At 39.3% G+C, this 13,444-nt stretch overlaps 1 protein-coding gene across 2 annotated transcripts in view; it reads right to left on the reverse strand.

Annotated features, from left to right (window-relative positions):
- dpf1 (double PHD fingers 1) overlaps positions 1 to 10,836 on the reverse strand; it is a 59,487-nt gene extending 48,651 nt beyond the window's left edge. Inside the window, exon 1 of one of the 2 annotated variants that reach the window (XR_001428576.1) lies at positions 10,705 to 10,811. Coding sequence is in view for 1 of the 2 variants with exons in the window: in XM_015061126.1 (XP_014916612.1) it covers positions 10,705 to 10,817 (113 nt within the window). In the remaining variant the exon portion in view is untranslated. Of the gene's footprint in view, positions 1 to 10,704 lie in introns of both variants that reach the window. The other variant, XM_015061126.1, reaches the window with a different exon arrangement.
- Positions 10,837 to 13,444: the final 2,608 nt, after the last annotated feature.

The following is a 13,444-nucleotide window of genomic DNA, read 5'->3' on the forward strand; positions in this document are numbered from 1 at the left end:
TTTTTTGACTCCACCCTCATAAACTCCTCAAATGGACCCAAAAGAAGCACAGAGGAAATAGAGATGCTCCAGTTTTATAGAGCGACTAGATTCACATATTTACATTTAAATATAGAATTTCTAATTCTACACACTTTTTATCATTCAGCTTAGTTTTTGGTATGCCGGTATGCAAGTTGGTTTAAGTACTGAGTATAAAAATATTATAGATTTTCAGCATTTACACATTTAAAACTAAAAACAAGCTTATCGCTTGTTGTTACTGAACTGATAAATATTAGTTATGTACTAATGAAATTACATGAAATAATATGTGGAAACATTTTACATCTTGATTTGGTTCATTTTCAGGCTGAACTTTCAAAAAGTGAACCAAACAATAGAGAGAATGCCATGCAGAGGCGCTGACGTGAAGTGTAAGCCGTGTCGATGTGTCTCTGCACGAGATGCATGAAGTGGTTTTACCTCCTATCCGTGGCTCTATATGGATTTGTATTTTCACCTGTTTTTGCAAACTGCCCCAGGGTTCACTTGCAAGCAAATCAAGACCCACTCCAAAGTTCAGAGGACCTTTCACATTTCCCCCTAACACAGCAAACTATCCAAAGAAATACATTTCAATCTATTTTTAATGGACCAAACGTTTCAGTGTTAAAAGGCCAAAATACACCAGCAAAAACATTTAATATAACCCTACCTAAATTTGAGGGATAAGTGTTTTATTGAGCAGGATATTATCAATCTAGCTGTTCTTATTTGCTAAGAACTGTTTATTTTTAACCAGCTAATCGGCAGTGCACAGCAACACTTTTGTGGAGAGGAGGCTTTGTCTATGCATCATACAGCTTGAGAAACCTCTGCATACTCCCATCTTTTTCTCTGGCATCTCATTAAAAAGTATTTAAGCTTTCAAACATTTCAGGCAGTTTTGAAACTGTAGCTTTTAAAATTCTTGGTATATCTCGATATGAGTAATTCACCCCTTCCTTAAGCTAGTGTGAATAAACCTCACAGGCACCGTCAGTTAAATCGTTGCAATTTTGCCCTTGACTTCAGTTGCACTTATATTTACAAGAGTGATGATTGCATAAAAAGCTTCAGAGGTACACTTCCTTTTCCATACTTCAATTATTATAAGCTGCGGAGCTGCTCAACCTCTACAGACTGCTGGAGGGGACGGGGGGTAGGAGCAATATGGACCTCAGAATGTGATGGTAGTTTTTTAAAAAGCTGTCACTGTAAACTCTTTTTTGGAGAAACATGCTGATGTGACAGTCTGTTAAAGGTGTTAAATCCAGCAAATGAAGTAATGATACACCAGGTGTGCATGTGAGATCCTAACAGAAATAAGATTTTAAGCATTTCCTGCATTTTGACCCAGTCTTCCAGCAGACCGCCAACATTTTCAGGCTCCACTTATTCCGTGTGAGATCGAGTCTGAAACCTCAAACAGATCAGACAAACCAGCTTCCTGTAATCCAGTTAACCTTCCTGTTTGTGCTGAAGCACCTCGCTGCTCCTCCATGTCGCTGCATGTCGACATGGCGGAGCGGCAAACTGACCAGATTAGATAGTCCTTGATGTTGGATTCACGAAAACAAGACCTCTAAAAAAAACAATAAATAAATAAATAAATAATCTGTATCTTTGTTTTTCACCAAAGCAGGAAGTAGTTAGATTTACTCGGTTACATTAACTTAAGTAACTTATTAGAAAAATTTTATTTTTAGGAGTGGTTTTACTTCACTATACATTTTACTTGTACTTATAATTGTACAATAAATAGTATATTCTCTGTCACTGCAAGTACTTTAACCTGTTCTATCACTACTTTTACTTAAGTAAAAATATGGTAAAGTATTGCTACTATCCTCTGACTTTCACATGTAAAAAGATTTCACAAATGATAAACTTTGTTTTAAGAAATTTAGAACTTTGATTATTCCAGTACAGGTTTAACTCAACCATATAATTATATTTTTATTCTTCTCCAAGGTGATTCTAAAGTGCTCCCTCTTTTGAGTTGTAACAGACAAAATGAAGATTTGATTATGTCAATTTAGATTTTAAAAATGCTTAGGATCATCCATGTCAGCTTTGGTCACTAGAGACAATCAAATGCAGCTCAGACTTTTTAAAGATTGCCCTGAAAGTTTATACTCAATGGGAAGCTCAGAAACAGATGCTAACTTCAGTACTAATAGCAATTAGAAACAGAGATTACAGATCATTCCAATTGTGTCGCTGCAGCAATGTTTCTTTTTACTTCTGAATCGGCACATTTCTGTGCGTTTGGAGCAAACATCCTGGAAATTTGGAAGAGTATTTCCAGGGGAGGAAACAAAGACAGTAGAGGAAAGTAGTTGATAAGTCATGTTCTTTATATTTTAGTTTACCAAAAGTAAATAAAGTCATTTTGTGGCGTTGTTAGACGTCTAAATGTGGACTGATTTTAGCCTAGTGCCCAAAAAAAATGTTAAATAGAAGGAACGGTAGCCAGCTTTAAACTCATGACCCTTCAGCTAGCTGCCTGTGTTTTTGTAACAAAGCTATGTGTCAGGAGAGATACTCTAGAACAAATGATATATAAATCAAGGGCATGAGTGTATTGTTAGCAGTTATTTTTTTTGAAACTCTGTTCCTCTTTCCTGCCGTGGCTACATTCTGTCAGAGCTGCATCCTCGCTGTTACAAACAACTTTTCCACGGTGGTGTGTGGCGTGTTCTGCTTGGAAATCACAATTCTTCATGCACAACCCCAACAAACGTGAACATGGACTCTGATGATGATGTCATAGAAGCATCTCATAGTGCAGCTGAATTGTTTCACAACACTGTAGACTAACTGGCATGCTTCATGCTTTCTGACATTTTTGCATTTTTCTCTGTCTTTTTGAGGACCTTATGAATTTTTTATTTAAATTCTAAGTTTAGACCACTTTTAGACCAGAGGCTTTGGCTTGGCCTAAACCTGGCATAACTTAAGGTTTTAATCAACTATGACTATTTATAAATCTATTATTGACTCATGTCTTGTGTATAGATTAGATATTGAAATTGGGTCTAATGCTCACTTGGAAAATGTTTAATTTTAATTCATCTTGTGGCGTAAGCTTAAACAAGAATAACAATCCAAAATAAACAAGCCAACATATGACCTACAGCAACACAGCGCCGTGGAGCAACAGCCACGCTGATCCAGAAATAACGTCAGTATCAGGTCTGGTGATGGCATTTAACTAGATCGGACCCAGTTCTCTAGGAATGAATCAAGAAACTGTTTGGTGCAGACTGAGAACAAAATAGATTTGGTTTGAGCTATCCCCATCTTCTCCCACCACACACTCCTCTTCAGATTTACATGAACATTCATGCTGAATTTTTCTAAATTTTCTGGCTGGAAAGCACGCAAGGTCCCTAAGCAGTGGAGCTGACTGACAGTCAGTTAGGTAGCACTGGAGAAATAGGTCATAGCGCTATAAATACTTATCTATGCTTCGCTCTTTCTCCCTCTCTCAGCTTCTTTCGCTCTTACCTTCCTAAAAAAAAAAAAGGGCAACTACAACATATAGAAAGTCTAAGTAATGGAGATGATGAAAGGAGAAACTCAGAAAAAGTAACCCTCTTAAAAACATCAGACCTCAGGCTCGCTCCCATAAGATTACAGAAAAAGAAAACTCGGAGAGGAGAAATGAGTGCAACAGTGTGTGTGTGTGTGTACACGTGTGTACCGGAGGCAGAGTAGAAATGAGCGAGTGAGGGAATGAGAGGGTGAGACTGGGAAGGGGAAAGAAAGCTCTAGAACTGGCAGGCTGCGGCCTGAGCCATCACACTGGGCTGTTTGCACACAGAGCCGGTTATTACATGGAACTCATTTAGCTGGGCTCAGTCAGGCAGGGCACAAGTAATATTATATAGGCCCTGCTGCAACTGCCTCCAATACAGCAGCACGCGCTTATCTGCATCTGCCCCTTCTAACCAGCACAAAGAAGTAATATCGCCGAGAGACACCGCGCATCCCCACATTCTGAGTTCTGGCTGCTGTGAAGCCGTAGAAATGAATTTAATTGCGCTTTGTTCCATTTTTAAAGATTTTAGTCATTTTCTAATCCGAATATATTGAGACGGGATATTTATATCCCATCTCAGAATGTGAAACATTATATAATTTGGTAACAGTGGACTATAAACCTTTCCTGTCAATAGATTTGAGTCTAAATCCCCCTAAAAAGCTCTTAAGTATAAGCTTTCTAAAAGGAATTACAGGGATCTAAAAAAATGGATATAAACTGTCCTCAGTTATAGTTTCTGCTGAATATCAACACAGACATTGATCCAGGATGGGGAGGAGTGATTTGGAAGTGGTGGGGGTTTAATGATTTGAGCCAAAGAAGGAGGTAGAGAGGAGGGGACCATGGAAAGGAAGTTGCTGAACAAAAGGAAAACAAGTGATGAGGAAAAAGGGAGGTAAAGATGCAGATAGGGCAGCGACATTGATGTGAGGAAGAGAGGAAATCGGATGGAGAGAGAAGCAGAGGGAAAAAGATAGAAAGAGAGATTAAACGTTTCTCTAATCCAGCCGAGCGACAGACTGGTAGGGAAATGCTCAGTGGATCCACTCGTCAGCCGCTGACAGACTCGGCCCAAGATTGTTTAGGACCCTAAGCACACACTGATTTGGGAGGCCCTCCTCCATTCAAACCCATCTTCCACCGCCACTGAAATCATGCAAACAGAGTAAATTAATCACCAGGTTAGACTAGTCCACATGTTATTTTAAGCTTTCATGTTTGTCTAAAAAGCAACAAAATGACTCTTTGTTGAGTTTTTGTAAAAAGTACATAGGTTTTATGAAGCTCGTGTTTTAAAGGAAGTGTAGAAAGAACCTGTTGAACAAGTAATTAAAGCTTTTGTTTAATCCAACAAAACACTTCAAAAACAGATGCTAACTTTAGCGTCATCAGTGGCTAACAGTTAGCGGATCATGGCATTTCCACATTTATTTTTTCAGTTTATACCTGCAAATAAATTATTTGGTAACACTTTATTTGAAGGGGGGGTGAATAAGACTGACATGACACTGTCATAAACATGACATAACACCTGTCATGAACATGAATAAGCCTTCATGAATATTTATGACTGTTGTCATAAAGCATCATTTAGTAAATTATGACACTTTTAATACAAAGTTGACATTATTCAAAATGTCTTTGTTATGACAACTTGACATTAACCAATAAATCATTACTGATATAAATTTGTTATGAAAGTATTACTGATTGCACTTTAAAAATTAGGTAACTTTATGTTATTAAAGGTAAAGTTTAAACAGTAATGATTTCCTGGTTAATGTCAAGTTATCATAACAAAGACATTTTGAATAATGTCAACTTTGTATTAAAAGTGTCATAATTTACCGAATGACGCTTTATGACAACAGTCATAAATATTCATGAAGACTTATTGATGTTCATGACAAGTGTTATGTCATGTTTATGACAGTGTCATGACAGTCTTATTCACCCCCCTTCAAATAAAGTGTTACCAATTATTTAATATCCATCTACTTAAACTACTGTGTATGTTGATTTTTCCACGAAGTCCAGTATTTTCATGAAACATGAAAACATGAAAAATATCAAATATCAATTAGTCCACCTACTTGTGTTATTTTATTTTATTTTTTTTAACTTCCTGAATGTTTGGTTTTAGTTTATTTGGGCAAGGTGATTCTTTTGAATTGTGACAGACTCAGATCACTCCTCAAGTAAAAGTGAATAATTTTTGCCGGAACCATGTTTCACCACAATAAACTGTAATCAAACATAGTAAACGACTAGAAATCACAAACTGTCCATTGCTAACTTTAGCAGGTACAAAACTTTCTGAACCAGATGGCTCCATTTTGTATCTGAGGACGTAATGTGCGACATGATCAAAACTGCAAAGGTCCAAAACAGAGAATGGAAGAAAGACCCACTCCCCCTCTCTACAGTTTCACAGATCAGTAGTACAATCATATTGACCATATAAGAGATTATGCTCTGTTTGAGCCTTACATCAATCATTTCACATGGTTTGTTAAAGAAATTTGCCATTAAACAAACTACGGAGACAAAATTATTGACTTACTCATTTGGTCTGATGGTCTTGTCTAATATGCAGCTTTTCAATACAGACTTGATAGAGTGGGCAATAATTTTAAATTGCTTTATAATTGATATTTAGGAACTTCACACTCCTGTCAGACCATCATGTATCTGCCTTTCATTTCAGCAGTGTTGGAAGCCATGATGCAAAATTACGCCTGACTACACACTGAGTCTGTGGCATGCACAGCTTGAAAACTAGCCAGCCAGGCTGCCATAAATTTGTTTTGGCAAGTTGAAACATTTCAAGAGAGCTGCAGCTCCCACACGCGCTGTTTATGTCCACCACTGCTACAGAAGAGACGTATTTTCAATTCAAATGCTGCAGTCAGACCTGTCCAGGGTGTATCCCGCCTCTCGCCCAAAATGTCTCGCTGTAGGCAGGCACCAGCACCCCTCCTGACCTCTCTAGAGACAAGGGTGTACAGAAAATGGACGGACGGACAGACGGATGGACGGACGGACGGACGGACGGGCGGGCGGGCGGACGTTGCAGTAAGGACACAATAAAAGCAATGCTCAATCTCGCACAACAGTAACGCATCTACACTTATGAAGAAGCTCCCAGCTCAGCATGTCAGATGCTTGAAAGTGAAAGAGAAACTAAAGCTTGACTTACGTTGTGACTAATACTTTATTTATCTCACGAAATATGGACACTCATTCAAATGTCTCTACAGTTGAGCCTGGAATGTGAAATAAATCAGTTAAAAAAATTAAATGAGACGTTGACATCATGGCAGACGTAACTAAGCTCATCTTGATGGAGCAGAATGTGGTGGATTCCCAATGTGCATGCACTACTTGGAAGGGGAAGACATCAATTTTAATATTGTTTGTGGTACAATTGAACTACTTTACGTAGCTCATGTACTAAAGCAGCATAGACATGGTGAGGTTGTGGCTCTGGCTAGAGACTATGTTGTTCTGTACACTGCAAAACCTGTTTATCTGGCATCAATAAGACATTTTATCAGTGAATTTATTCCTGAGCCTGAACAATCTTTAAAGAAATTTAGGGACAGAAGAGGCATTGTTTCCGCCCCAGGCTCGCAGCCAGCCACCCTATTAGAGCTGACTTTGAACCCAATCTCGCTGGTTGTTTGGCCCATTTTTAGCAGGATAGGCCTCTAATTTGTGAGCCTCTTGTAGCAAGTTTGTTTGGGGACGTGCTAATTAAAAGGGCTTGTTTAAAAGCCCATTTCAGTGTTGTAACTGGAACGTACTTAAAGCCGTACTGGGTAACGATGGCATTTATATAGCCAAGGAGATGTTAAAAGGAGCTTCGATTGCTGCGGCTGAGTTGTCTAATACATACATTCAGCTTTGCAGTTTCACAGAGCCCACACTGATTCAGTGATCTAACATCTCTGCAGAGCTGATACTGGCTGACAGCTTGTGCTGCCTTGTTTTGTGCCTCGTTTTTACCTCCTTTGTCTAACTTAAAGCACTTAAAAATCAATATAGGACCACCATTTGAAAGTGTGCTGTTGTTCATTAGTCACTGGCCCTCAGTCTGGCATTTACTCTGCATTCCCTGTGCACCTTTTTTTTTTTAACCAAACCTATTCTCCTTCTTTTCTGCTCAACCTCTGCTCCCCCTTTGACTCCATGCAAATCAGTCAATTTAATCCCCTGACATGGTCTCACCGAGGGCCTCTGGGAGCAATCTGGCCACACTTCTGCTTTGCTTGAACGAGCATACCATGGACCAAAGACGACTTAGAGGAGGATGGCCGAGGAGAAGACGAAATGTTTCGTATGCTACTTCCCACCCCCTTCCCCTCCTCGTTTATGTCCAAATCTTGGTGCAAGATTATCATAAACAGTTTTATTTATGACGCTGGTGTTAGTTCTGGCATAAATAATGCCCAGGGTGAGCTCCTTTTTCTGAAACCCCTCAAGCAATATTGTATCCCAAAAAATAGATATTGAACAAAGGGGTTATACAAGTTGGGTCATATGTTCGACAATGTTAAGAGAAACCTAAGAATCCAGTTTTTACATGTAGATTAGAGGTTTAATCAACAGGGAATTTGAATTAAAGCACCTATAATCACTGTAGAATAATTCAATGCATGTCAGACTAGTCAATATATTGTGCTTTTCACACTTTCTTATATATGCTGCTGGCATAATTATAATGGCTTCAAAAATTGCATGTGTTCATTGTAAAATAACAAATTTCTGCAGCAGATTAAACGCAGTTCAGAGTCTTAAAAATCAATCTTGAATCAGATAGTAACTTTTGCATCAGCTTTAGTCTCTTTTGTACCCCATTTTTAGGGAACATAGTGGACAGTGGACATATTGGATGAAGTCAATATTTCCACTATCAAGATTCTCTGCACCCTCAATTTATAAGATGTGAATCAAACACCAACTTCCGCAAGAGCAGCAACTCGGCGAGAACAACACATTTCAACAACTGAGCACACCGCTGACTGGCAAAAATAAAAAATCAACAACTTGTTCAGCTAAGCCGGTGGTGCCCCCCAGTGCCATCCTGAACATAAAGTTATACTCCCAATATTACAAAACAAACCACTGTATGGCATTTCTTTGGCGTTTCACCAAAGAAGTCATCTTGTTTTCTGAACAGTGAGACTGTTGTGTTTGATCGGCCCTGACTACCAGCTGGTCATAAAATCTAAACGTTGATCTTTTTCCAAACATGTCATACTTTAGAGCTCTTAGGCTGTTGACTGAAGAATACTCAAAGAATACTCCAAGTTGTATTTTGCCACTCAAAGTAAGCCACAGCTGTGAAAAGCTCTTTGAAAGGAAGCTCTACTTGTTTAAAACACGTCTAGATGAAGTTAATTCGTGCTGCAAGAGAGCGAGAGAGAGCAACACTTTCCGCAGGGAGGAAGAACAGAGGAAGGCAAGGTTCCTGTTTAAGTCCTTTGAGTTTTAAAATTGTCTAGTATGTCGAATTTTAAAATGCTCTTTGTGGAATTTTTAATGATAAATAATGAGCTACATTCTCCATTCAAAACAATCAGACTGCAGTTTTGGGAATGCTAAGCTAATTGCTAATACAAGATGCAGTGGAAAATTTAAAATGTGAATTGTGTAACCGTTGTGTCTTTGTTTTAAAATATTTCTAAAACCCTCCTTTAGAGTGAATTTTACACATCCAGTTTGATGTCTTTGATCTTGATATGAATAATTTATCACTGCTCAAGGCAGGCAGGAAGGCTACAAAAATATTTAAAATGCTGTTCATACATTTGTCTTCTTATATTATAGCTTTTAAAGAAAAAATAAATAAATTTGCCAGAATCTCTACAGGTGGAGACTCAGGAGTTAAAATTATTCTAGTGAAGAGGGAATATTTTATTTCTGGGGACTGGCTGGTGTTTAATTACAATAGCAATCAACCAAAAACACTAAAATACCCTGACAGCCAATCAGAGCAGCCCTCCAATCAGCACCATAGCACCCAGGTTCCCTGCCTCCTGTGAAGTGATATTCAAAGCAGCCACATGTAGGCTGGCCGCGCGCTGGATCGCACGAAATGTCTCGTGTCTGCACATCAGAGTGAAAAGCAGAACGACGATCCATATGTGTAATCTGGTCTCAGGTAGTTACGGAACCGGCACATGCGTCCGATGTCTGTCCCTGCTGCCGCACACAGCTCTGCTTCCCGAGACTTTTCTTTGTTTCAAACTGCTTAAAGCCGGAGCGGCTTGGAGCGCTCCAGCACATCACGGTTGGCTCGTGTCGGAGCCATTGTGGAATATTTTGGCTGGATTAGTGTAAGCACCCACTGACAGGAGCACATCCGCTAACCTTTTTGGCCGGGAGCCCATAAGGCGGGCAACCTCTGCATTTCTCTGAAATAAACCTCATCATCATCATCATAATAAAAAAAAGAAGTAGAACCACTAAAAACCGATGCGCAAAGCGGATCTCCATAAAGAAGCAAACGTGATGCTGTATGCATACAAGGTTAGTGTAAATGCGGCTTAAACGCGCGTAGGATGAGCGCAGCTCTCTGACCGGCGTATTTATCCCGCCTGTCCATCTCCGAGGCGTCCGGAAGGTAAAGCTGCATCCTAAAACCAGCAGCTGTGTTTACCTCCTCTTGGTGTAGAAACAGTGCTCAGTTCAAGCTGCTTTAAAGCCATCTAGAACTGCGGCCAGCCCGCCTCCACAGCCTGACTTTGACCGTGATCTTGGCTGGTTACGCTGGCAAGGGACATGCCGGGTCACCCAAACCTACCTCCAGCATTCCTCCATATCCCTGCACACACACACGCCGCTGTTGGATCAGGGGAATGGTTTTATGAACTGCACCGGAGCGCACATACAAAACACTTCCATCCCCAAACCGAGATCCTTAAAATGCAACTTTTCTGCTCACTCGCATCCCCTGACATTATCCCAGTGTCTGCTGTGTGCATTGTATGTATATAGACATGCTGATGATCATGCTGAGAATTATCTGTGATTTATTATTTTTTTCCAAAAGCGCCGAGGTTGCGCTGACAGCATGCACAAACACACACGAAAAAGGCGCAAAAGCCCACAAGATGCCCGGTACTTACGATTTGAGGGGGTTCTGCACCGCTGTGGCCATTTTGGTATAGTATGATAGAATGCAACACCGCAGAGCCCGGTATTGTACATGTAATGTAGCAGCTATTTCAATTTCATTCATTCTCTGGGGCTGCGGCTGGACCGAGCCAGCCAATGGGAGACGGGAGCGCTCAGTGACAGCTTCGGGGAAGTGTAGTTTTTTGCGCATGTCTGCTTGTCACACGGCGAAGCGGTGGGCACTACAAGTACCAGAGGGGATAGCGGTGCCAGTGGACCACAAGCCCGCCTCGGACCTGTAAGGGCAAAGCCATCCCCCATCCCAATTTACAGAGAAAGTGGAGGGGGGGGGATCGTTTATAGAGTTATGTTGCATGGATGACTATGAATCTATTACTGTCTAATCTGGTGATAAATTAGATTACTAGAATACTTTCAGCTTCCAATGTAAGTTTTAATTAAAGAGGTGGTAGGAGTGTATATGCAAATGAAGGAAATTATCTATCTGAAAGGTTCAGCCTGGAAACTCCGATTACACATATTAAAGTGTTAAATAATACTCTGCGGTTTACAGATAATTAAGACATTTATTGGCACCCATTATAAAAAAAGGGGGATATGCCTTAAAATTAAATCTTTTATTTCAGTAGCATAAGAAAATTATAAAAGTCCAGCATTTAATTTGAGTCCATTTCCTTTCAGGAGTAAGATAATTCTCTCTAATTTTATTTTTATAAAATCACCTGTGGCTGTGCTGGCTCTTCCGTCTGTTGCAACCTAACATCCCGCTTTGACATGCATAAAAGCTTTAGAAATTAGGTCATGGACGCAGCACATAGATGTTAGATTTATAATCTGGTGCCACCCTCTGTAATGCTGCCCTGGGCAACTGCCCTTATAGCCCATATTAAAACCCACCACAATTGTTGGTTCCCTTGATGTTTATAACAGATTCCTGTTGTGTTTTGACAACAAAACAGAAATCTTCTTCGAAAGCATGTGATCTTTGACCTTTCCACTGGGCACAGCCACTTTACACAATCCAGAGTCCCCAGTCCTTTCTTATGCTCTTTACTCTCCAGCTCACTCTTCATAGCGAATTAGATATCTGTGTTAGATGGTTGATGTTAGTCTGATGAACCATTTCTTTGTCGATCTCGTGATATATTTTGGATCATAATCCATCTGAAATTTCCAGTGATCCACAATCAAATTACCGGTGGGGTCCACCAGATTTTCTTTTCAAATTTATCTGTATGTCATTGTTTATGTACTTTAATAAGTTCGCCGTGGCATTTTGAAGCAAAACTGCCCAACAGCATAATAGATCCTCCACTGTACCTAACATTGTGCAAAATGTCATTTTCCACATATTCACTCTTTGTTTTGAACCAAATTCACCTGGAAAGTTTGTTGCGCAGACATCAATCTTCAGTATCATGTGAGTTTATGTAGCTATGAGCAAACTTTAAATGTTTATATTTGGGATGATAGGACAGAAAAGCAATTTTTTCTGGTATGATTCCCAAAAAACAGTTGGCCAGATGATGTCTAGTAGCAGCTACGGGGACTAGGTGATTCCAAAATATTACATTTTGCTCTTATTCTCTAACAGTGACATTTTTAAGATCCCATACAATTCATACCAACTGATAATTTAGTAAAAGAAAATAATAAAAAAAAAATGATGTCTGCTGTAAAAGAAAAAAAAAAAAACATTTTAAACATGTATGCCAGGAGTACCGATAAAGATGGCTGACCGGTGTATATTAAGTGATGACACATGAATTGACCATGCTTTATCTCATTATCTATGAAGCCTGGCATAGGAGCATCCTAAATTATTAACTAATCAGAGGTGATGGCTCGGGTCTAGATCTGTAATTGATTCTTTCAGACATGTGTCTGCACTGGATGAGCCCCAAGCAAAACTCTCTTCAAGCTCTTCACCACTTCATCCATATTCTTCCTTGTATGAGACATCGTTTTTTTGTTTTCTGGCCTCTTGATGGATCTGAGCAATTTCATTTCATGAAAATTGCAAAGCAATGTGTTAGATGTGTAATAAAGAGGAAAGAAGGAAGGAACGGAGACCTGACATAGTGTCGATGTTAGATTTTTTTTTTTTTTACTGTATGTGTCATGTTCGCAGCAGTGGCGCCGCTCTGAAGCCATTCGGTGACATGCGATATTTATAGATCTGTGCTAACAAATATTTAATGAACATTAGCAACCAGTTCTAACATGGCAGCACTGCTCCAGTAAAATAGTCTTTGACAGCTAAATGAAAACTTAGATTTTGCCTTGGTAGCTATAATTGTGGGAGAAGGTTTTTGTGAAGAATTCATGTTTGAAATTGTAAATCAAACATTACAACTTAAATTGTATTTTGTCTCCATTGATAATTAATTTACTTTTATGAATAGATGTCAGAGGAGTAAACATGTGGACCATCTTTTTTAAATTTACATGTTGCCATAACTTGGTGTCTACAGTTTTGTGAATGGCAAAGTTGCCTGCTTTACTATATTTGTCCACAAGGTGGTGCTCAAAAATCGTGCACAAATGTATCAATGACGCTGTATAAGGCATATCTTTGAGGGTTTGTTTTTTTTTTTCCTTCAAACCTCCTTATGGCAGGTTGATGTAGCATTAAATTAAACAGCACTCTGGGCTTTCAATTTTCTATACAATCACTATTACTATACTATATTTATGTCCGTACAATTACAGATACAAATCGCGTTCTAA

Source organism: Poecilia latipinna, unplaced genomic scaffold (assembly GCF_001443285.1).
Source record: "Poecilia latipinna isolate Pla-1442-1.1 unplaced genomic scaffold, P_latipinna-1.0 Scaffold68, whole genome shotgun sequence".
In the NCBI taxonomy this organism is placed as follows: domain Eukaryota; kingdom Metazoa; phylum Chordata; class Actinopteri; order Cyprinodontiformes; family Poeciliidae; genus Poecilia; species Poecilia latipinna.